This window comes from Zonotrichia albicollis, chromosome 16 (genome assembly GCF_047830755.1).
Source record: "Zonotrichia albicollis isolate bZonAlb1 chromosome 16, bZonAlb1.hap1, whole genome shotgun sequence".
Taxonomy (NCBI): domain Eukaryota; kingdom Metazoa; phylum Chordata; class Aves; order Passeriformes; family Passerellidae; genus Zonotrichia; species Zonotrichia albicollis.
In genome coordinates this window covers 5,760,948-5,784,414 of record NC_133834.1, presented here as the reverse complement: position 1 = coordinate 5,784,414, position 23,467 = coordinate 5,760,948, and the positions used below count along the sequence as shown (strand labels likewise).

General features: G+C 41.0%; 1 protein-coding gene across 2 annotated transcripts in view; it reads right to left on the bottom strand.

The window, feature by feature from the left end:
* PRKAR1B (protein kinase cAMP-dependent type I regulatory subunit beta) overlaps positions 1-23,467 on the bottom strand; it is a 93,140-nt gene that overhangs the window by 34,448 nt on the left and 35,225 nt on the right. For both annotated transcript variants that reach the window (XM_074553209.1, XM_074553210.1), the window contains 2 exons: positions 6,636-6,697; positions 5,863-5,909 (listed from right to left, as the gene is read on the bottom strand). In XM_074553209.1, coding sequence (XP_074409310.1) covers positions 5,863-5,909; positions 6,636-6,697 — 109 coding nt within the window. The remainder of the gene's footprint in view (positions 1-5,862; positions 5,910-6,635; positions 6,698-23,467) is intronic.

Genomic DNA, 23,467 nt, shown 5'->3' with positions numbered 1-23,467 from the left:
TTCCAACACATATTTTTTAAGCAACATGGTGACATTTCTTGCTAAAGCAGTGTGCAGGATGTGACTGCAGCCCAGAGAGGGAAATTATGGTAAAACTCAAGACTGAGCAAGTGAAGGATGGACATTAAATGTTGCACAGTTGTTATTTAGAGAGGCTGCTACTGAACTGCCCTAAAACTCCTTTAATTTTGCTGTCCTGCTTGACAAGACTGTACAAAACACGTTTGACATCTCGCCTTAAACACTTCATGCAAATGGTCATTCCTCCACCCTGAGGGTGTCAGGTTTAAAGTGCTCTGAGGTGAAACCAAATCACCGATCTGACAGTCATTGGGCCCAGCACTCACTGCCCCAATAAAATGTCATTTCGAATATCAGTCTCTGAACAAGAAAACAGTTTGAGGATAAGTTGTTTTCTAGAAGCAAAACCATTGGACTTCATTCTCTGCAAAGGCCTAAGTCAACACTCAACTTCTGTGTTTGTGACGGAGTTAAAGTGCGTTGATGGCACACTACAAAGCCATCCTGCCCTTTAACAGAGTTCAGCTGCTCTATAAATCCCTTTAAAATAGATTTTTTTAAAAGGAGTGGAAAGGAAAGAAGTTCTGTTTGTAAGGTGTGGGAAGCAGAGCTATTTTAGGCTCAGAACAGCTTATGAAAGTCGATTTTATATGGCAGCAGCTCAGATGATCTCCCTATTTATCCTAAAAAAATGCTGGGCTGAGGTTTTGGCTGAGCCAGTTTTAGGCATTTGTGAACTCTCACCAAAGTGGTGAGTGCATAAATGAATTATTCCTAATTGTCACTTGACCTGCCAGTCACAGATCCATAACAGCTGGAACATTCTTTCATGCAGCTGAAGAGAAAAAGTGGAAGTGCAGATGCCCAAATATGACCAAGCCATCAGGGACCATCTACTTTTCACAGAGCAAAAGCACTTTATTTCTATACTATATTTCTACTTTTTTTCTATTGATTTCCATCATCTAATATGAACACTGCAGTTTCTGGGGGCTTGAGAATCACACAATTTGGTTCATTTCTTTATATTTTTAGGAGGCAAATGGGCTGTGATATCCCTGGGCACCAGCTGTGGGAGAATTTGCAGAGTCATACAACGTTCAGTGCCACAGGAATTAATCTGGGCCTCCCTCACCTTCATGTTCTTTCTCTGGAGATGCAGAAAGGAACCTTGCCATGAGCATTTTACCTTGCAGGCAGGATAGGAACATCTATCTCTGAGCTTCACTGGAGTGAATTTATATTTCCTTTAATTCTGTATTGCTGATTTCAAGTTAACTTCTAGCATTTTTTAATTTCTTTTTTTTTGTGCTGCCACTTTGTGATCTGTGTGGACAATCTAATTTGTTCCAGGCATGGTAATTCTTGTCTTAAATCCTCTCCCTTGTATCTGTTTGTAATAATTTGTGCTTTGTGTCTTGTCAAGCCTCACTATTTGTCCTCTAAAAATGAAGATGGGTTTTATTTATTCTTGGAAAAATGAACAAGCCTTAGACATGAAGGGTATTTTTATGTGGGTAGATTTCTCAAATACAGTGTTTTATTTCTAAGTTTGAATTTGAACGCATGAACTTGGAGAGTGCCTTAAGAATCCTTAAAATTTCAAGTTGAAAAACTCCAAACAATAAAATGTTCTGCTTCAAATTTCAAAAGACAACCTTCCAATATTAGAAAAATCATTGATGATGAAAGAATTTAAACTAGAGGCAATCTATGGAATCTAACCATTAAATATAGCTAGTTTTAAAATCCAACAGTATTCTCACATAAAACACTGTGTAATTTTCATCTTTGTATACACAAATTAGACAATTTGTATATACAAATAATGGGTCCAGGATGATTTGATCTACAATCAAGAAATAATTTTATCTATTGTCCACAATATTCATGTATAGCTTCGCATAGAGATTTATACAGTAAATACAGAAATTAAAGAACAAAACACTGAAAAGTTTTTGCATTTTGATTTTCACCAATAGTACAGCTTGACTGCTGTTGTCTTACAAGAAGAAAACCTGAGAATGCCTGTAGAAAAAGTTGCTGTGACATTAAATAGAATAGGAAGTTGCTGAGTCTAAAAAAAAAATACATCTGTTCGAAAAGGGCAGCCTATGGTTCTTTTTAAAGTAAAAAAATGTGAGGTTGTGAGATTAAAATAACAAACAGGAAGTCACTTTATACTTAGAAATATGGATTAGAGATTTTTGCAAGTCATATTTTAGCAGGTACTTTCAACATCTTTACTGGAAACTATAATTTAAGTTCTGCCAGCTCCTTTTTGGCACTCGTTCCCACTTGTCTGAGCAGGAAAGCTTCCAGCAGACAAGTGACCTCTAAGACTTCAAAGTTTGTGCCACCATCTGCCTCGTACCCATCTGCAGGGACAGTCAGGAGATGAAATTCTCCTCAACCCTGATGTGCTAAGGAGGAAAACTGTGAAAATGCAATAATGGAGCTTTGGTGAAAGTGTACCTGGTTTGTAGGATACAGTAGAAGAGAGGAAAACCCAATGTTTTCCAAGCCGACCTCTTCCTCATTATAAAATCTTCTTTTACCTATGAAAATTTGTGCCCTTCCCTTGGCCCACAGAAGAAAATGTACAGATATTTTGTTCTGTGACAACAGGGCTTGTTTATACTCTAAGAAAATGAAAGACTTGAGAATGAAGTGCTATTCTATTAAAAAAATATTTTATGATGCTTCTAATTTGACTCAGATTATTTTGTAAGGGAAAATTTTAGAAAGTTCTTGCTTAGTCTTTGGGGTGCCTGTGCCAAAACTCGAACAAAAATTACTTTTACATGCTGCAGCTTTTTAAACTCAAAACACCACACATTGATTTTGTTATTCTCACTTTGTTGGTGGTGTCTGTTTGGTTTTGGTTGCTTGGTTGATAGATTTTATTGGGGTTTTTTTTCCGTTTTGTCATGACTTTCTTCCACGGGTAGGGATTTAATGATGACACTTGGCAACCTCCTTTATATCTGTGCATGGAAAACCAGGGTGCCTATCAAACACAATGATTCCAGAGTATATTTCTCCTTGAATCCACCATTCCTGCCACTCCCAAGCAGATCAGGGAATGGCAGCAGAGACCCTGGCCAGGGGTTAAACCTCTGTGCACGTGCCAGCACCAGCTGAACCAGGCAGAAAATGGCTCGAGGCTCCGAGTCCCAGGGTCAATTGTCTCCACTCCAAGTCACTTTTCTTTCTTGGAGAAGCATGGAAGCACGCCAAAAAAGTCTCTGGCAAGGCTTAAATGAACAGCAGCTCTCTTACTCGTGGCCTGGGGTTTCCTCAGACAGCAAGGATTCCTGCAGTTCTGCCCAGGAAGTGGCAGAACTCTTCTGGGGAGCACCAGTACAGGGTGATGGTGCCTGCCCAGGGGCTCTGGGAGATGCTGCCCTACACAGGAGCAGCTCATCCTGCCCTGCTGCCCTGGAACAGACTTTGCTCTCAGGGGGAAGCTGGGATCACCTTCCTGCAGCTTCCCAGCTGAAACTGGGATCCCCTCCCTGCAGCTTCCCAGTTGAATCTGGGATTGATAGTAAAAGGTTTTAAAATCATAAAATTCGGGGAATTAGAAAGAAGCTAGGCTTAGTGGGCTCCTGGATAAATGTTAAAAATAGACTCTGAAAATGTTAGGCTTTGTGTTTGTCAGATCATGTGAAATTGCACCTGCGTTAAGCAGTATATGATCAATGATATGATTGTAAGCCGTGATGATTGTTTAGTAATTAAATATAATTATTGTTTAATGGTAGGAAGAATCATGAGAAACTATGTTAGAAGTTTAAGGGGGGGTCACGAGGAGCCCATGCTTGAATGAAGTCTATGTATACAATAGAACAATATAAGTTTAATAATTAACATGAAAGTTCTATAACGATAGAATATAAAAACATGTTCATCCTGAACCCTTGTTGGAGTCAGATTTGAGGTTGTACCCCTGACACCCAGAGCTCTTCAATAAAAGCACCTGCACATAATCATTCTGTGATTATGTGTCTCTGAATGCTGACAGGACCACCTTCTGCAGCTTCCCAGGTAATGCAGGGATCTTCCAGCCTGCGCCTCCTGCCCTGCACAGCACCTTGCACTGGAATCCCAGGGGTGTTTTGGCTGAAGTTTTAGGAGAAGCTTAGGAAGGAGAAAGAACCAAGCTGAGCAGATGGGGAGCAGTGGGAAGGTGCATCAGGAGGCTCCTTGGGGAGGGCTGAGGCGGGGCAGCGTGAGAGATGGTCCCAGAAGAGTTTGGTACAGATGGTCAGGGGCTGCACTGGTCACTGGACAAGCACAGTCCAAATTACATATTTAGGTCTTTTTAGGAAGTATTTGTCCCACAGGTGGTGTCTGTACCTGTCTCTGGTAAGTATCAGGATGACATTGTGGTGGATATGTCCATTGTAATCTGTCCTAACAGCTATAGGGGAGTAGGGAATGACGATGCTTATGAAATCAAAGTTACAATCTACTCAGTGAAACCCTTCCTTGTCACTGCTCTTTAAGAGCAATATGTGCATATAGAACATTAACTCTTTTGCAATTAATTGCAAGGCTTTTGCAAACTGTTATCTGATGCCTTTCAGCCCCCCACTATCCCTGAGCTAAACACTGAAGCAAGCTTTCCTAAAGGTGTTGAGAGAGGACAAATGATTTTTAGAGAGGATTAATCAATAACTCCAACATGAGCGTTTGCGTGTTTGTGGGTCTGGTTCAAAGCCAGTGAACTCATTTAGCTCCCTATCGGTCCCAAGGCAATTATTTTAAAACTAAATTTTAACACTGTTCTATAAATATTGCCCTTTTATTTTCTGGCCCCGTGGATGTGGCAGTGTTTGCTGTTGAGAGGGCTGTCTGATAGGAACAGTGAGTCAGACGGATTTCCTGAGGAGCAACTTCCAGAAGCAGAGGCAGCTTGCGAGGTTTCTCAATTCCCAACAATACCAATTAGATGGTCTCCTGACACAAACAGAGTGCTAAAAGAAAATAACTTTCACTAAAATAACTCCGTGCCTCCTGCCTGGATTTAAAATAAATCACCTTCTTCTTTAAATATGCCAAACCAAACTCATGTGGGCATTGGAAGAGTAAAGTTGCTAATGAGAAAGTCTGTCCTACCCAGCTACTGTGGAGACATGCTTGCAGCAAAACTGCAAAAGGGTGAGTTTCATACAGGAGAGAAATGATAGGAGGTGAATAATTTATGATTTGGAAGGCAGGTTCAGAAAGAAGCTTCTTTTCAAAGACTTGCTGATTAAACCACTGCATACTCCTGTAAACATTTTGTGGTCTAACAGATCACTTTACACTTATAATAATCCTTGCTTTATTAATATGCTGCATTGTTCTTAAATTTGGACCTAATTTTAAAAGCAAATTAAGGTTTCTAAGATGAAACTCACTGCCTGAGGCTGTATCTCAATTTCTGGAAAAAAGAAACAAAACAAAAACAAACAACACATGAGCTAAGCTAACTGATTAAAGAAAATATTTTCATTATGAACCCTCAGGTGCATTCCAGCATGGTGGCCTGCTCTGCCAAACACTGCACACCTCCAGGTGTGGTTAGGGCTCTGCAGATAATGTCATTTGCTTGGTTTTGATTTCCTGCTTGGAATGGACAAATAAGCTAGGATGTAACACATGCCAAATTTAAAACTATGAACAAATAACTTAACACAACAAAAGCAAAGTAATGAAACCCATCCTGTGAAATCTAGTTCAAGAAGAAAGGAGACAGACCCACAGCACGTGGCTGGCTCAAGCCCTCTGCCAAAGCACACAATTTTATTCTGCAGCTTCAAAATAAATATTATACTGCAAGAGTATACTTACATCCACCTCGCCTTGGTCAATCACATAGAAGTTGTCTCCCTCATCACCTGGAAGCAAAATACAAAAGGTGATTGTTTCCTGAAGGACTGCCAAGCTATTCAATAACTTCCTGTCCCTGCATTTAATCCTGTACATATTTGCACAGGTTTGTACACCAGATTACTTAGAGAGAGATTAATTTTCTGAAACATCCTTGCTTATTTGCCTTCACAAATCAAAGTATCGCTATGGTTTCTTGCTATTAATACCTTTCAATTGCATTAATTTATCTCTTTTGATTGATTCAATATTCATTCAGGATAAACACTCAAGAGGTTTCAATATAGCCTGAGGGTAATGAAGTCCTCCCTGACGTGCTGCAGGCACGCAGGTAAGTTGCCAAGTGTGATAACTCTGATACAGCACAATGAGGTGTTGAATATTCCCAACAACCATAAAAATATTTTCCATCTCTAATTACTCTCAGCTTGCCTGTGCCACCCTTATGCATCCTGAGCTGGGGTTTACTTCCTGACTATCTTCAGTTAAGGAATGAACATTTTAATTTGATGTTTGTCTACATTTAACTGTAGCACTTGGAAACCATGGAATCCATCAGAGTGGGGTTCTCTGCATGTGCAGCAAGAGTCTTGAATCCATGAACTTATCATAAGGCTGCACACTTGGAGGCCTTTGGAATATGACTGGTCTTCCCATTAAGCAAAGAGGGTGAAATCTCAAATGGAGAGATGTGAACTAAAAGGCTCTAGCAAACAAATGACAGGAAGAATTACCCTGTTGTATGACTGTTTCTCCTGCGATGTGTGTGACAGGGAACATGGCATCGAATATGTCACTGCAAAAAGAAAAGAAACACTTATTAATAAATCAGACCTATTTCTGATCTTGCCAATAGACCTACCTTCATTGTTTATTTAGCCTTTGTTAACAGATTTTGCAGAAAAAGGAAAGGAAAACATTAGCTATAACTGGAAAGTGAACCCCTGCTCTGCAAGAAATCAAAATAACTTGTTAGGCACAAGCTGTGGTTTAAAACTGAGACTGACTTGGTGTGTGCTGTTTCGAAAGAGCTCCTGAATTAAAAGGAGAAAGGCACCTCTTAGAGCAGTGCACAAACTGGCCAGCCTGAGTACTGTGTTGTCTAAGCAGAGAGATTTCAGATTTTCAGCTGTGATGGGTTTGTGGCCCAGCAGTGACTGCCAGATGCCCAAACGGGAGCTCTCCTCTTCTGAACATCTGGCCTTGCATTTACAAGCAAAACCTGTTCCACAGTGCAGAGCACATTTGGAAAGGTAGTTGGCTCTAAATTAATGCAGCATAAGAGCTGGCAGGAGATTGCACTCGCAGTGCAGAAGGGGCCAAACTCTGAAAATCTCAGCGAGTTACTGGTGAGAAGGAATCCAAGCGATGCTGCAGAAAGAGGGAAGCTGCAGAAGAGCCTCGTGCTCATTAATCACAGCTGAATTACACACAATTACACACCTTTCCACGTCTCCAGCTCGCTGTCACATCGCCTTAAAAGGCCAGGCAGAGCAGTGGGGATGGGAACACACCCTGCACCAACACTTCGGGCAATGTGCCCAAAGCCAGTCCTTTGTTTATTGAGGGAGACAGCAGGCTCTGTGGAGCCAGGGCTTCCTTTCCCCACATCAGATTTTGGGGAACTTATTTTCAGAAGCGTGAACCACACTGAGACGGGCGCTCCCCACCTCTCTTCCCCTTCCTATGCCTCAGCCTCAAGGGCTAAAGGAAATAGCTCCCCAACAAAAACAAAGGGCAGCAAGAGGGGATTGTTAACTGCTCTCTTCCCTGGTCTGGCCTAGAATGGCCCATCCAGGGACCACTGACGACAGTGGAGAGATGAAACACTTCAGTCTGGAGTGGAGAAAGGACCTCACACACACAGCTACACAAACAGGGAAGAAACCTAAGATCTTCACCAAAACAGGCAGAAGATCAGCCACCAAATCCATAAACCTATGCTACATTTCAATGCCTTATATGGGAAATGCATATTGTAAAATCCCATTATTAGCTTATTTCCTGTTCAGCTGTTCCAGACTTTATTCAGGCTCAGTTCTAGGAAATGTTTCACTCTTAAGTTCAAATTGCTCATGTCTTTCCTCTTCATCAGCCTGAATGTTTTTGCTCAGGATCACAGCTCTGCGTCAGCACCATCCCAGCAGGAGAACTGGGAGATTTCAAACCAGGCACCTCCTGCAGCACCTGCAAGGGATGCTCAGCCCATGGCCTACATACAACAAAATTATGTATTTTACTCCTGTTGTTTTCATCAAGTCCAAGCACAAGAGACTTGAATGCATGAACTTATCATATGGCTGCACACTTGGAGGCCTTTGGAATATGGTTAATCTTCCCATTTAGAAAAGAGGGGGAAATCTCAGATGGAGAGATGTGAATTAAAGGACCCTAGCAAACACACAGGAGGCCATGTTCTCTGCTGCTCACAATCATGCAGAGCCCATGGATTCCAGTCTCTGTGCTATTCCTACTCACATTCAGGAAACACCTTCACCATGGATACAAAGCCTGCTCTGAGGCATCCAGGAGAAACTTCCTCCTCACCTCATTCTGAGCACCACTGCAAACACGTACAACAGATTATTTTGAAAAGTCTATGGATCTTATTCTTAAATCCACTCAGCTCATTTTTGTGATCTTCCTTAGGTTCAGCATTTCTCCACTTCAAGGGATTTCTCTGCTGGCAGGAACCATCTGCCTGGTACAGACAGATCCCTGGTCCCTGTGCCAATGCTCCAGCTGGAACTGGGAGCTGAGGTTCTATAGGGATGGAGAAACAGCCTCACAGGTGGGTGCCGAGCTGGAACAGCCCCAAGGGACTTTGTGTCCATGAGGGGAGTCCAGTTGTTGTTCAGCAGCTCTGGGACTGGGAATTCAGTGTGGCAAAGGCTCCTTTGCCTGCCTCTGGTTTCACCTTGGCCGTGCTGGGGCTCCTCACTGAGCTCTGAGAAAGGCTCTGCAGCCTGCAGAACATTTACTGAGGAAAAGGCACTCTGTGAGACAGAAAGTCTCCAATGTGATACAGCTAAAAATAGGTACAACACGGTGAATATCAATAACCAAACCAAAATGTGCTGTTTGAGCAAACTTGGAAACTTTTCCTTTTCTTTAATAGAAATACAGAGGAAATAATACCCACAGTTTCACCCTTTCATCCTTGTGTTAATCCTCTATTTTATTTATAACTCAACAATTGACTGTACAAACAGTGCCCAATAAATTATGTATAGCACTGCACCCTTCTCCAAAATGTTCCACATTTTATTTCTACATCACCTTTTAATTTTATCAGGAAAAAAACTTCTTTGAAACTCACAGACTAGAAGTTTCATCTGACAGGGTAATGCACCCAACGTCTATTAGCAGCAACAGCAGGTTTACCCCAATACTCTTTACTCCCAAAAATATGATGGGGTGAAATCTTAATCTTAATTCAGTGAAGTCTTAATCTTATTAGGCCAAGACTTGGATTTTTGAAGAGACCTTTGAAGGACGTGTCATCAAAAATTATCCTGAAGTACATATGAACACAGAGACATGCAAGGCACCCAAAGTCATGGAGATGTTGATTTATAACTCCAAAGTGAATCCAGGGCATGTCTTTGATATAAATGTAAGCAATCAGTAATATCACAACTGTCACTGAAAACACACCACCATGTTCCTTTTCTGCTGGAAAATTACTGCTCTTAATTGATATGGCTTGGCCAAGATCTCTCACAGTGATTAATGAGTTGAAGTGTTTCTGCTTTTGGATGCTCAATTTGAGATTCATTAAACACCCTCAGATCTCCAATGATATGGATCAGCAGGCAGCCCCAAAGTTTCTCAGCCAAGAACTGGGTCTTTCAGAATGGCACCAAAGAAAACCACCCTTCTGGAAAGTATCACCTCCTAAAGCACCAAATGCTTAAGATCCCTGTAGGAAATCTGGCTTTTGAATCAGTTCAGACTAAATGTATAATGGGTTTAGAAATTTTTATTCCCTCTATCTTCAGTGTCTGAAATTAACAGAAAAACGTCACAAGCATCAGTATACCAAAATACTTCAAAAATTTGAAGTATTTGTTCCTGAACCAAGCCAAAATCTGAAACTGAAAAAAAACAGACCTATTTTCCATCCCCCCCAATAAAGGTCTGATGCTGGCATATTTAGTTCAAGCCATGTGTTCCTGGGCCTGTACTATGTAGAGAAAACAAGCTTTAAATACTGAATAAGTTGAGTAAGTGGTGCTTGCTAAAGGCATAAACAATACAGCCAAGGCCAAAAATATGGTCTGTTGTTTTTCCCTGTACCACGCACTTGTTTATAAGACATCCAAAATCATTCTCTGGCCATTACAGCAAAAAACAGCCCTTACAAACACAGTGCTGCAACCATCCCACCACCAAGCAGAGACTGGATCTACAGCTCTGCAAAAGTAGGTGTATTTCTACTGTTTGAAGGTTTTTTAAATAATTATGGCCAAACACATACAAACACATTCCTAACAACCAATTTTTTTTTTCAAGCACAAGCAGGTTTTTTTCCAGCACAAACAGAAAGCCAGAAAATCAGTAGTTAAGTCTCCAAACGTTGAACTACCATGATTTCATCTTCTGTCTGAGCTGCAGCACCAAGAACACAGCAGCCTCTGTCTCCTGCCCCTGCACTGTTGACACTGACCGTGCTGGCAATGCTGTGTGCTCAACTGATATGGAAATGGTTTGATTTTCTGCCAGGATTTTTATGATTGTGCTGCAAATGAGAACCGCTCAGAGGGATTTCTTCATTTTGTTGACCACGTATCATTTGCTGTCTTTCCAGATGACTTATTCAGGTGGCAGATGAAGAAAATAGGGCACCGGTTCTGGTATTTGAGCTGTTGTTTTGTGAGGCTGCAACCAAGAGAGCTGTGCTGCACCCAGCATGTCCTGGGCTCAGCATCAGCCCTTGGAGGGCCTTTTTTCACCCTCTCCACAGCCAAAGATTTTGACAAGCTTTGCAGTTTTTTTAAGCCTTCCCCACCTCCTCCCAGAAGATCTGTGTCTGGTTGCTCATGGCTCTTGGGAGCCAAGCATTTGTTCCAACCAGAAGGGATCGGGGCAATTTTTAGTGTAGCTGCAGGTATGCACCCAAATATCCATGCTTAGATCCAAAGGGAGACACTGGCAGGACATTTATCCAGGGATATTTCTGCCCCTTTAATTCTTTGCAACCTTTTTGATGGTATCACTCAAAAACAAATCACAAGAGAAGATTGTGAGCAGCAGAGAACATACAGGGAGCAATGAACTAATCCAGCACAGTGAAACCAAGAAATGCGTTTAGACATGAAATCTCTATCTATTCAATCAAAAAATACCAGCTGTCTGCTTAGGGAATATCAAAATTTAGAAGACTTTTTTTAAAAAGGTCAAAGATATCAAAGGCTTGCAGCAAGTTTTAACACATAAACTGTCTTCCATGAGTGTACATGGAATTGCAAACAACTGCAATCAGATCTGGAATCACAGGGGCTGATCCTCTGCTCTCTGGTATCTCTGATGACTCCTGGCCACCTGGCCAGGTTGAGCCAATTCCCTTCTAATGCCAAGAAGGCAAACTGCACTCTAAACCAGTGAGACTGCACCTATTTAGACCAGAAAAGGATCTATCACAGTGATTGCAGAGTAAATATAATGAAACACTTTGCTGGTTTAATTCAGTAGCATTTTATGGACCCCATTTGCCAAGAAGCAAATGCCTGTGCTAGGAGGAGAAGGCAGGGCCAAGGGGTTCTCTTTCTCACGAGAAAAAGTGAGTGATAAAAATAAATCATCTCATCTGCTTTTACACCAAGGCCTCTTGGAGTCGACGTAGAATAGGAGATAGAAAAAAAATAAAAATGATGTGCACTGTGGGTAATATAGCACTGGCAATAGGCAACTGAGAAGAAGCTTGTTAAAACAAAACGAGAGAAAGAGAATTCCAAGCACTTTCAGAACCAGACCATGGCAATGGCCAAAATAGGGAAACTATGTAAGACAATTTATCAGTTTCACAATCAGATTTCTTTCCAGCCCTTGCTGTGCTGAATGCATTGCAGGGAAGGAAAAATGGAAGAGACAAAATGTATACGTGTTAGGCAAAAATGGAAAATCCTCAGTGTACCTGCAGGTTATAATTTGTCAAGAGTTCAATCAGAACAATTTCATTGTGCAGGCAGCCTCAGAAAGCTTTCAATGTTTGTGCTATGCAGTTTTTCCTTCTTTTGCTACGTCTTTAACAAAACAAAGCCAGCCCTGTGTTGTTGAGGACAGCTTTAAAAGATATGGAGCTGTTCTGGCACAATTCAACAAAAGACATGCAACATTTTCTCGGAATGAGGCTGCCCTAGAAGCAAGATTCAAGTATTTTAAACCTTTCCTACTTACATACCTTTAAAGTTTAGTAAACACAGTTCATAGTAACCCCACCTCCCTTTAGCTGGAGCTTTGGGTGCTATTTTAAGATTTCTAAACTGGGGGGGAGGATAGGAGGTGGGGCTGTATGGGGTCTTCTTATGTACTTCTGAGATTTTTCTTATGATTCATTTCCTGAAAAGACAACATCTTTCTAGCAATTGTTCTAACAACAGCTCCTCCTTCTCTGAAAGGATGAAGAGCACAAAATTTAAACCAGACTGGCTTCAATAAACATCTGTACAGTGAGGGAATAAACACAGTACTTTACCACTGAATTAATTGCAAGGGTCTCTGCTATGTGTAAGTACAAGGCTCCAAATCCATACTCCTTCTTCCTAGGAATGCTGCAAGTCCTTGCTAATGTACAATACTGGAACCACCAGGAGTCATTACTATGATTTACTGACTATTGAGAATAAAAGCATTGCAACCAGGTAAAAGAAAAGAATTCCTTTTTAGAGGTATTTAAAATTAACAGCCCCGAGGTTTCAATTACTATAATCAAATATGTGGTGTGGCAGGCTTGTACCTAAGAAAGAGTCAGTACTGAAGCCTTAACAAAAACATTACCCATCTGCTTCTGTTAATTTCTTTTCCTGTTAGGGCAGCAACAAATTAATTATAGCAGCATCCAAAGTTATTAACAATTTAGAGTATTTAATTACTTCATTATAATGGCTGATGATTAGTTACTATTACAATTAAGACATGCATTGATTTTACCATAATGATCATAAAAATTGGACATGAGAGGACATTGTGAATGGTAGGTTAACACTAAAGTCCATGTCTAATTCCATAACATGCACTGAGTCACAGGTCTACATAACTAACAGACACATGAAACAGAAAGAAATAAAAATTTATCATCTTCTGTTTCTGTGAAGTATTTCCATTTTTGCTGTTTTATGAAGTCCCTTTATAGGTTCATTAATTATGACACCAGTGAACAGAGTACAGCTTTATGGGCAGAGCATCAATTCATTTTACAGGCCCTGCACATCTACGTGCCAATGGGTCACATCATCTTCCACATGTTAGCAGCAGCTTCCAGAGAGAGCCTCTGCAGGGATCTTCCTCTGGAAAGCTGTCTGCCATGGACTACTGCAATGAGAGGCAAAAAAGGGGACAAACAATGTGCCTCAAGGACAGGCCCTGCTTTGGCCTCTTTTCCTCTCACCCATCCCTAGAATCTTAAACCTCATTGAGGCCTCACTGCCAAGCCTTTCTTGTACCACACTTGTCCCAGAGGCAGGGCTTGGTGGGAATACAACTCAGGTCCTGTTCTTGCCATCAGCTCCCCCTAAGCTTTCCCAAAGCTGAGGAAAGACCCAGGTCTCCCTCAGCACCCCCAAGCCCATCCCCACTCACCCAAGGAGCCCTGTGGCAGAGCAGGCACAGGGGGCAGGGGCAGAGGAGGAACCTTGCACTGTGTGGATGTTCAGCCCCATCTGAGCTGTGCCCAAAGCCAGGCTCAGGCACAGGACAGCCCTTTGGGCAGCCCCAGCTCCCCAGAGTCCTTCACACTAGACCAGATCCATAGGTTTCAATAATCTGCAGTTCAAGAGCAACTGCAGGCTGGGCTGTACTCCAGGACTGTAGCCAGCAGATGAAGGAATTTATTTTCTCCCTCTTGGATGGCCTGGAGTACCATTTTGGTACCACTTTTGGGCTCCCCCACACCAGAAAGACACTGACAAACTGGAATAACATTTTGGGTACCAGTTTTGGGCTCCCCCACACCTAAAGACAATGACAAACTGGAGCAAGTCCATAGTGACCATCAAAATGGCCCAGGGCATGGAGCACAGAGCAGATGAAGAGAAGGGGGAGAGCTGTGTTTGGTCTCTCTGACAACAGGATCAGGGAGATCTCACTGCTCTTAAGACAACAGGCACAAATGGGAACGGAGGAAATTACCACCTGATCAAGAGGGGGAAAAAAACCTCCCGATGAGGGTGGTCAGGGCCTGAAGAGGGGCCCAGGGAAGGGGATTGTTCCAAGCTGGGCAAGGCTCTGGGTGAGAGCAGCCAGCTCTGAGCAGGCTGGCTGTGAGCAGGAGCTGTGAGCAGCAGCGATGTCTGTCTGTCTGTCTGTCTGTCTGTCTGTCTGTCTATCTGTCCACCTGCCGGGAGCTGGGCTTGGCGCAGAGCTGCTCCCAGAGGGAGGGATGAGGTGGTCCCAGCTCCCAGCCCGGCCGCAGACACGGGGGAGGCAGGGCAGAGTGAGTCAGGGGCCAGCTGGAGCAAATCCCATGCATAATGCACGGAAAATATGCTCTCTGTGCACTGGAGGAGGAATATCTGCCCTTCTGCGTGAATAATTGCACAGAGGCTGGGTCCCAGCTTCCCATCACCAACAGCACTGCTCACCAACAAAGCCTGTGCATACCAGGAGGCCTGCAGGAGGAATTGGGCAATACGATTTTTCTCAGGAAAAAAAAAAAGTTTGGTGAAACTGAATATTCCTGTCCAAAATGGCTGATGTCATTTCCCCATTTAAAATGCTTCAAAAGTTTTGAAACTAATTGTCCTACTGTGATAACTCCAGATCTACTTTTCACAATGAAATTACTTCAAAATAGCATTTCTTAGTAAAAAGCTAAAATCAAAAGAAGGCATTGTTGATTTCAGTTGAATATAATCACATTTGTTCTCGTGTTTTCTGTGTGTGAGCATTCTCAAGATTTTCATCTTGGAACTAGGATTCAAGATGAAGGATGAATTGAAATGCCAAAAGGAAAACCAAAAAGCAAAACGTAAAAGTCTAGAGGAGCTTGGGTCAATAAAATACACTTTCGAGTTGATAAAATGTACAAATACTTATATATACATATATATATATACATATATATATGCAGGTATAGAGAAACACAAATATTAAACTGCACAGGCTTCTTTCTGGCTTAGTAGATACAGTGCAGTGCTCAGGAACTCTTTCCTTAGCCTGCAGGTAGTGGATCTAATGCAAAGACAGAGACATTTATGGAGATTATACACTGTAAAAACACAGCACTGCTGCAAGCACACTCTGCTGAAACTTTATCTTGAGAAGTCCCCAAATGCATCATTATTTGAAGCAGAAAAGGGCACAGTAACAAATTCAAAGGTGTTATTTGTATGCATGTGCATCATAGAAGTGACCCAGGGAAAGGCTCAGCACAACAACAAACCATGAACTTCAGACCAAATTTATGGTCTGGTGTCACTGAAATGAGATTGGAGTATTTGAGCTGACTAAACACAAGAATGGACCTTTAAGTCCCACACAAGTTTATGATTTTTCATTTTGCCCACAATTAATTACTTTCTCAAAATTCTGGAAAACCAATGGATGATACCATGCTGAAAAAATAAATATTTTAACTTAATATTTGAATGAATAAGTGTTTTAACTTAGTGACTGAAAGAAAATTGCTGCAGGTTGAACTGAAACACACCACCACAAGAATAACCATCACCCCCAAAACAAGGCTCTGTTGTTAATATGAAGCCAATTCCACCAGTGATAAAGGGCAACCACAACAAAGCCCCCATATTTGAACAATTTATTTCCTTCTGGTGCTTTAAATCCCTTCACTCTTTAATTTCAAGCTCCCTCTTCTGGACTATCCCAATGAAGCTGGAGAGTCACTGTGCACTCCCATCCTGGCTCCAGGAGCCAGGTGACACAGCTGAGGAAGCCCTGGGCAGGTGGCACTGACAGAGGTGATCCCTGTGGCCAAATCATGGCTACTACACCTGAAGTGATCTGAAACTATAACAGAATATGCTGAGATTTCAAGGGCTGCCAGAGGGCTGCAATTGGAAATGCACCATTATGTGACCTCCTGGAGCAGATGATGGTGGAGACATCCCTCAACACAGGTACATGGAACATGTATCCCTGAGGATATCCCTGCATAGGGATATAGGACATTATTTTCAATAAGAAACTATAACAAATCCTATTTCACATGTACAGAAGTAAATATGAACAAAACCATGCTATGCACATTACCTTCATAACCTTACAGTTCACATTTTGCAGTGAAGAGGAACACCTTCCCCCTGCCAACAGTAATAGCTTTTTTTGTTTTGCCTTTAATACTGAGGACATTCATGAAAATGAAGTTATATATATATATGTGTGTATGTATATATATATATATATATATATATATATATATATACACACACATTTACATTTTCTTACATCCCTGTGATTAGCAAATTGTTGCCAGAGAAAGTTCTATTCTAATAATTCACCAAATTTTTCTATTCAGAACATAGTTACACACAAACTGGTGTGGTTGTGGAACATGGACATGAACATGATATCAATCTACTTACTTTCCTCCCCCCATTTTCTGAAGGAATTACTTTTAACAGTTTTCTATAAATATAGGAAAATTAAATTGTATTTGATAATTACAATTGTTCCTTCAAATTATATACTGCTCCTACACACTATTTTTATGACTATAGCTTGTGAGCCTTGAGTGCCACAAGACAGCACCTCTGCCTGGCAACTGCATCAGCACAAAAATAGATAAGAACTATCAGGTATTAGAGTAAAATCTTTATGCTTCCACGCCTGGTGGTCCTTGTCCTTAACACAACAATCAGAATACTGCAAGGATGCTAGAGATGTTAAAGAATAACACAATGCTAAAGAAGGACAAGGTGCTCAATGTAAGTGCAGCGAGAGGGGGTTTGTTCATGCACAGTAATTCAGTTGGAATTAATCAGCAAATATAGTAATAATAATAATAATAATAATAATAATAATAATAATAATAATAATAATAATAATAATAATAATAATAATGATATAACAATAATGATGATAAATCAGGAAATTCCTTGGGTAATTCTGGTAATATCAATATATGGGGCCACCGGAACAGCTTGGGAGCAGTGAGAGAGCACAGCCAAGCTCTGCAGAGGTGTAGCTCTGAGTCCCTGAGTGGTGCCTGCTGCCAGTCAGGAACGTGTCCTGCAACTAATCACAGAGTGTTTGACACGTGTCTGCCCTGGCTGACAAGCTCAGAGCACTGGGCTGCAGCCATCTCCCACATCTTGCTTAATTAATTTCCATCCCTGTTGTGCGCTCCCACACCTGCAGATATCAAACAGCTGCCTAGAATAAAAGCATTTTAACCTGTGTTAGCAGATAGGGCTCAATTTAGTTTATAATTGGATTGGTAAATGAAATCATTATAAAATAGCTGATAAAGGTTCTCTGGAATGAGTCAGAATGGTTTTTTAAAAGTGTGTAAATCTAGTGTTAAAGAGCTGATGAATAAAATTCACATCTAACGCAAAACCACATGTCCACAAGCACTTGCTTTTCTATTTGCATATCTATTATAGCTTACAGACATGTGCAAACTCATACACCCACACATTTTCCTTATGTTTTCCTGAAGTTCATCATTACTCCCCTTCATCTCTGATTCACAGCATTTCCGAGATAGAATCTTCTACAATAAAATGAACTGGAGATAAAATTTCCCCAGACAACAAATGCTTCTTTTGTAGGAGTTCTGAGTGAACTATAGCAATTAAGCAGATCCATTTTTTACAGCTCCACTATAATTCAAAGAAGGAGAAAACAGAGGTTGATTAGATCAGACAAAACATGCATGTTTTCCTAAGTGGTCTGTGTTTGCAGGGCTCCAAAGGAAAAGGAGATTTTTAAGCATGAAAAGCTTAAATCTGTAGATGCACAAATACAGACCTAAGGGCATGCTTTCCTCATACCTATGGAAATAAATTCAGACTTTACATTGCTTTACTCCATCTTTTTCAGTAATTTTCTTCCCAAGTCTTCACAAACCGCTGCAATGTACATCAAAGACATCTTGAGGAGTCCCAGCAGTACCCCTGGCAGCAGCACCTGCTCCTTCCAGCCTCCCAGCACCCATTCCCAGCAGTTCAGGGTGTTTTTCAAACCTGCCTGCAGACTGTGCACTCACCTCTTTATTCTGCACTCTGCCACAACCATCACAAAAACCACAAGCGCCCAGTGCTCAATTCTGCAGCGTAACCTGCACAAGCCTGCTTCAATCTCTCCACAGTGATAGCAGATCTGGAAATCTCAGCTATGCTGGGCTTTCATTAGCATAGCTGGGATGGGAGAGGGGGGAAAGCAATATATGCCTTCCTGCATATCTGCAGGACATTTTTTAAATACCTGGTTGAAAGGGGACATGAAGAATTCACTGGGCAGTCACTGGGTAAGAATTAACCCAAACCTTTGTGGTCACTCTTAGCCCAAACCTTCAAATACCTTTGCTTACCTCTGCTAATTCCATGTTTGCTGTATTGCTGGTATAGTTTTGAAGCAATTTCTCAGCAGAAAGAATTCTATTTTATGGCATTAAATAAACCCAGCGTTGAAACAATTTGCAAAAAAACAAACCTGCAGGAGTACATTATCACACGACTCATGTTGCTTCCTCCCAACTAAACAACCCTCCCAGTTTACAGATTTCTGTTTAATTTGGCCTCTGGCATGACAGAAAGGAATTTTTTGCCCATTTACACAACTCTATGAATCAAAGGTTGACAACAGTGAGCAGCTCCTCAGTCTGACTCGGAGGCATGCACCAAACACCAGCCAAGTGCTGTACTTGCTCTATCAGGTCTCCTGCACACACATCCCCCCCAAAGACCTGATGGATCAGCAGCTCTAATTGCTCTGAATCTTGAATCCTGGCTCTGTTTGCTGCTCTGAACTGCTCCAAGCACCTTAAAATACTCTGAGAACTGATTTGGGTTAGGTTTAAAAAATAGTTTAAAAATAAATAGATTTTGCTGTTTAAGGAGCATACCTCCACTGGTTTAAATAGATTTTTTTAATGTAGGGCAAGCAGGCTTTATCTCTGTTGATATGAAATTCCAATATACAATAAAGAAATGAAGCAGAAATTTCTATACTAAAGCCCACTTAAAAATAAATCCAATTAAAGGGAATAAATAGGACAAGAGAACAACTAATTCCTTGTCTTTGCTTCCCTTCAAGGAATATTCATATAAATCCCTGGTCTGACATTTATGCTGTTTCATGTGACAGGGATCAGAATTCTCCATAGCACAATGTTTTTAAACCATTTACTGCAGCAGCACCTTTATAACTAATAATAAAAACCTCTCCACATGCACAGAACATTTTCTATAGGCCCACAAAGGGTTTAACCCTGCAAGCTTTTATCTATGTGAACAGTCAGCACTCTAAGTTGGAATAAAAGGAGTAATTTAATGAAAAGGGGGTGGCAGGATCAGGGATTGGGGGTGAGAATGTTCTGGGATGAACATCTCTCTTATCTGTGCTGGTGAAGTGGTTTGTGATCACGAGCATTTTATGTGTGCCTTGTGGTGCAGTAACAATAATAACAAGGAAAATCTCGAGCTTGGTGCCTGAATTAAGTAACTGCCCTGGAGCCTTCAGAGTGCTTTATTTTAAAGAGAAGATTTCACAACTCAGGGGCCAACTCATTGCCTTCTCTACCTGTTCCTGTGGCCAGAGGAGGTGGGAAGAGGTCATAAACATTTAGACTCCACTTTGAATCTCACTTTTATGGGAAGGACATCAGGAGGGACCCCAGCCACACCTGGATGGCTCAAGGTAACATTTATATGCAATGTTCCTGCCCAAATATCCGGGGAAAAAAAAGGGCAATTCCTGCATGTGCTGAGGGACACAGCCCAGAGAGATCCAGAGAGCAACACTTCTTTGGGACATTCAGTGCGAATCTAGACTGAGACGTTATCACAAATCAAATCAAATGCAATTAAAGGAAAAATTTAATAAGGACACTGCAGAGAAATTTCACTCGGCGAGGGTCAAAAAAGAGGGGAGGTGGAAGGAGGCAAAAAGCGCTTCTTAAATGGAGGAGATAAAGATGGCAGGAGATAAAAAGGTCAGACTAGGTGGTCTAAAGGTCCCTGTTAACCCCAAACTCAGTGACAGATACAGAAAAGCAAACACTTGATCTCAGAAACATTTGCTCATGCAAAGAATGTCCTGAAAATCTCCCAGAAAAGAAGCAGCAATCAAAGCAATGCTTGGACCCTGGTAGTGGGTAAATACGTGATGAACCACACAGATATACAGGCCTCATCCCTCCCCACTGGAAACAGCAACTTGCACTCACATTCCTGAGATTCTCCTCAAAAAATACTCTCTGCAGCACCTCAGCAGGAATATCAGAGGTTATTATAAAAATCTTACAAGAATAAACCACTGAAAAATAAACTACTGATGTGCTATAGGATTGGTAACACTAGGTTGACTTTAAAAAATAGACTAATACATGCAAAGGTCACTAAAATATTTATATTAATGATGGAGCTGAACACTAAGCAGATATTGACTTCTGTTAAGGTGAACCTCAAGATTTATTGGCCTAAGAGGTAAACATTGACTGAGATAAATCCAAGGTCAATATTTACTACAAAGGACAATAAATCTTGGTGGCCCATGAAACATGAAATAAATAAATATATATGTATACATACACATTCATAGACACAAGCATACCTACTGGTACTTACACAAATGATCATCAACTTCATCTTTTACAGCTTGCTCTCCTAATTATTCCAGAGAGAACCAATGAACAATTATGAAACAGTGGTAAGAGGCATCTATTTGTGTATGTTTGCACTGGTGATATCTTGGGGTGAAATTTCTGCTTCTCCAAGTGACTCCTTTGCCCACTGAGCCAGGTGAAAGAAAAGCCACAAAGGGAAGTCAGACTAACTGCCCTATTTCCATTTTAGCTTGAGAACCCTTGCTTGTAACTCCAGAAGTAGTGCAGCAAAGCAGCCTGAATAATTATCAAGCTCTGGATTTATCAGCCAGAAAGATTTCTGATGGAGCTTTTCTGAATTCAGTGTACCTCCAGCTAAGGTCAAGTTTCTTCCCACCCAGGACAAGCACAGGAGGGGAACATGTGGATATTCTGGAAGTGTTTTAACAAGAGGCACTTTTACTGGAGCTGTGGTCAATTTTGTGTAAGCTCAGAACAAAGACGTATCAATCAAATGGAGCAAAATAAATAAATAAGAGCATTGGATGACTTTCAGAGTTATAGGCTTTTTCCTTGAACTAGAAAAGCAAATAAATTTAACAGGGGTGCTGACAAAAGTAGACCTTCTTCCTCCAAACATTATACAAGATCTAAGCCAAAAGGAAACAGATGACTTTGTGTGTTTGTAGGAAGTGATTAGAGAAGATAGAACTTAATGTATTAAGATGGGAGATGGTGATTCTTTTGTTGACTTTTCAGGTCAAGTGTTAAAGCCTCCTGCAAATAAGGCAGTAGACACACTACAACTGAGCCTTAGTGGGTCAGGGGATCAGGCTCTTTGATACTCGGGGGTTTTCTTGTTCTTTGAGCAATTGTTTTGGGAAGCCAAGAGAGAGAAATCTGCACTCCTTGCCTGGGCTTTCCTGGTGGCCACTTCTCTGCCCATTGCATCAGTTTGGGCAGCTGGGGGCTGGTCTGGACCAGCCTGCACCTAAAGTACCAATGCTGGCACTGCCCAAAGCCAAGGGCTGACAGAGCAGGCTAAAAAGAATTTAGAATAAAGGGAAAATAGGAGAAAAGAATGAATTAAAAAAAAAAAAAAAAAGGAAGAAAAGACAGAAGAAAGTGCTTGAAAAGAAGTATTTCATTTATCTACCAGCCTGTCAAGTCCCAGGCAGGAATGTGGTGCTGCACAGGCAATGCTGGCCACTGGGTTTGCAGGAAGGAAGGGCAATTAGAAGCTCTGGGCAGGAAAAGGCCTGTTAGCACTCTTACCTTTAACTTAATCTTTAATCTCCTCCTATGCCTCCAACTTGTCACCACAGGCATTAATCACCTTGCAGGTCTTATAGCCAGCTCAGGCTCATTTATATTATTTGTTTTAATGGGCTCTCTCATGCCATCAGTGCTGAGCAGTGAGTGGATGGTTCTGCCCTTATTTCCTGCTGGCTGCTCTGGTCCATCAAAGCCATGTGGTTTATTTTCCCACAGGTTTTCCTAAGGCTACAGCACAGCCACAGGTTTCAGTGATCATATCACAGTTGACCTCTTAGAGACAGTACTCCAGCATAATCCATGAAATATTATTGCTCTGAATATTTTAGGAGCCTCTGAACTCTCATTAATGTGAACACTTTGTATTTCACTGAATTTTATTAATGTTCTTAATATTTCAAGGAATGGCAGAACGGCTGCACTCTTAAGAAGGATTTATTTGTTAGCTTGCAAAGAAAGGAAAAGCCATTTTCAACTATAGCAAAATTGGAACATAAAAATAATAAACTGAAAAGAAAAAGACAAAATGTCTTTGTACTCTGTCTTCTAAATCCAGATGAGATCTCGGGCTAAGTGTTCTCTCGACAGACAGAATCACTATATAAAACTTATAGCCAAGATTTTTAAAATTAGAAGCCAAAAATCCACATTTATGGGTTTTCAGAAGAACTGATAATTTCAGAATAGTCCTGTTCAGGAAAAATACGATGCCAAAATGGGCTCAATTAGTTAAGCACAACCTTGAAATGTTCAGCAAAAGGACTGCTCTCTCCTTTGAGCAGAATCTGTGTCCAGAACAGGGAGATTTTGTTTCTTGCAAACTATTTACCCCTCTGAGGATGCTCTAAAAGGGGCTTTCAGTGAATGGTGATAACAATTACAATATTCAGAATATTTACGTTTAATGTCACTTTCCCTTTGAAGTGGTGCCAAAAAATTCCCTTAAAAATTGAGTTCTATAAGCTACTGAGAAGATCCAGCTATGAATTCTTAATGTAATGCCATATATATTTTATATGGTGAACTCATTTAAATGCCAAAACATTTTATATGGTAATTATTTCACAGCATGCAAAATTATGAGGAAATAACGAGGAAAGTTTTGGAGGAGATTTTAAGAGAAGTGGTGACTCAGTGACCTGCTGGGGGGAAAAATGGAAAAGCATAAACCACTTTCAGTTTCATTTGTTTTAATTAAAAATAGAGATTTCTAAAAAATCTGTGTATTCCACTGGGACTTGGAGGGGAAGACAGCCTAGTTGTTAATTTCCATGCAGTTGAAAACTAAATTTGTCAGACATTCCCACAATCTGAAATTCTCATTGTGAAAGGCTCAGGAAGGTA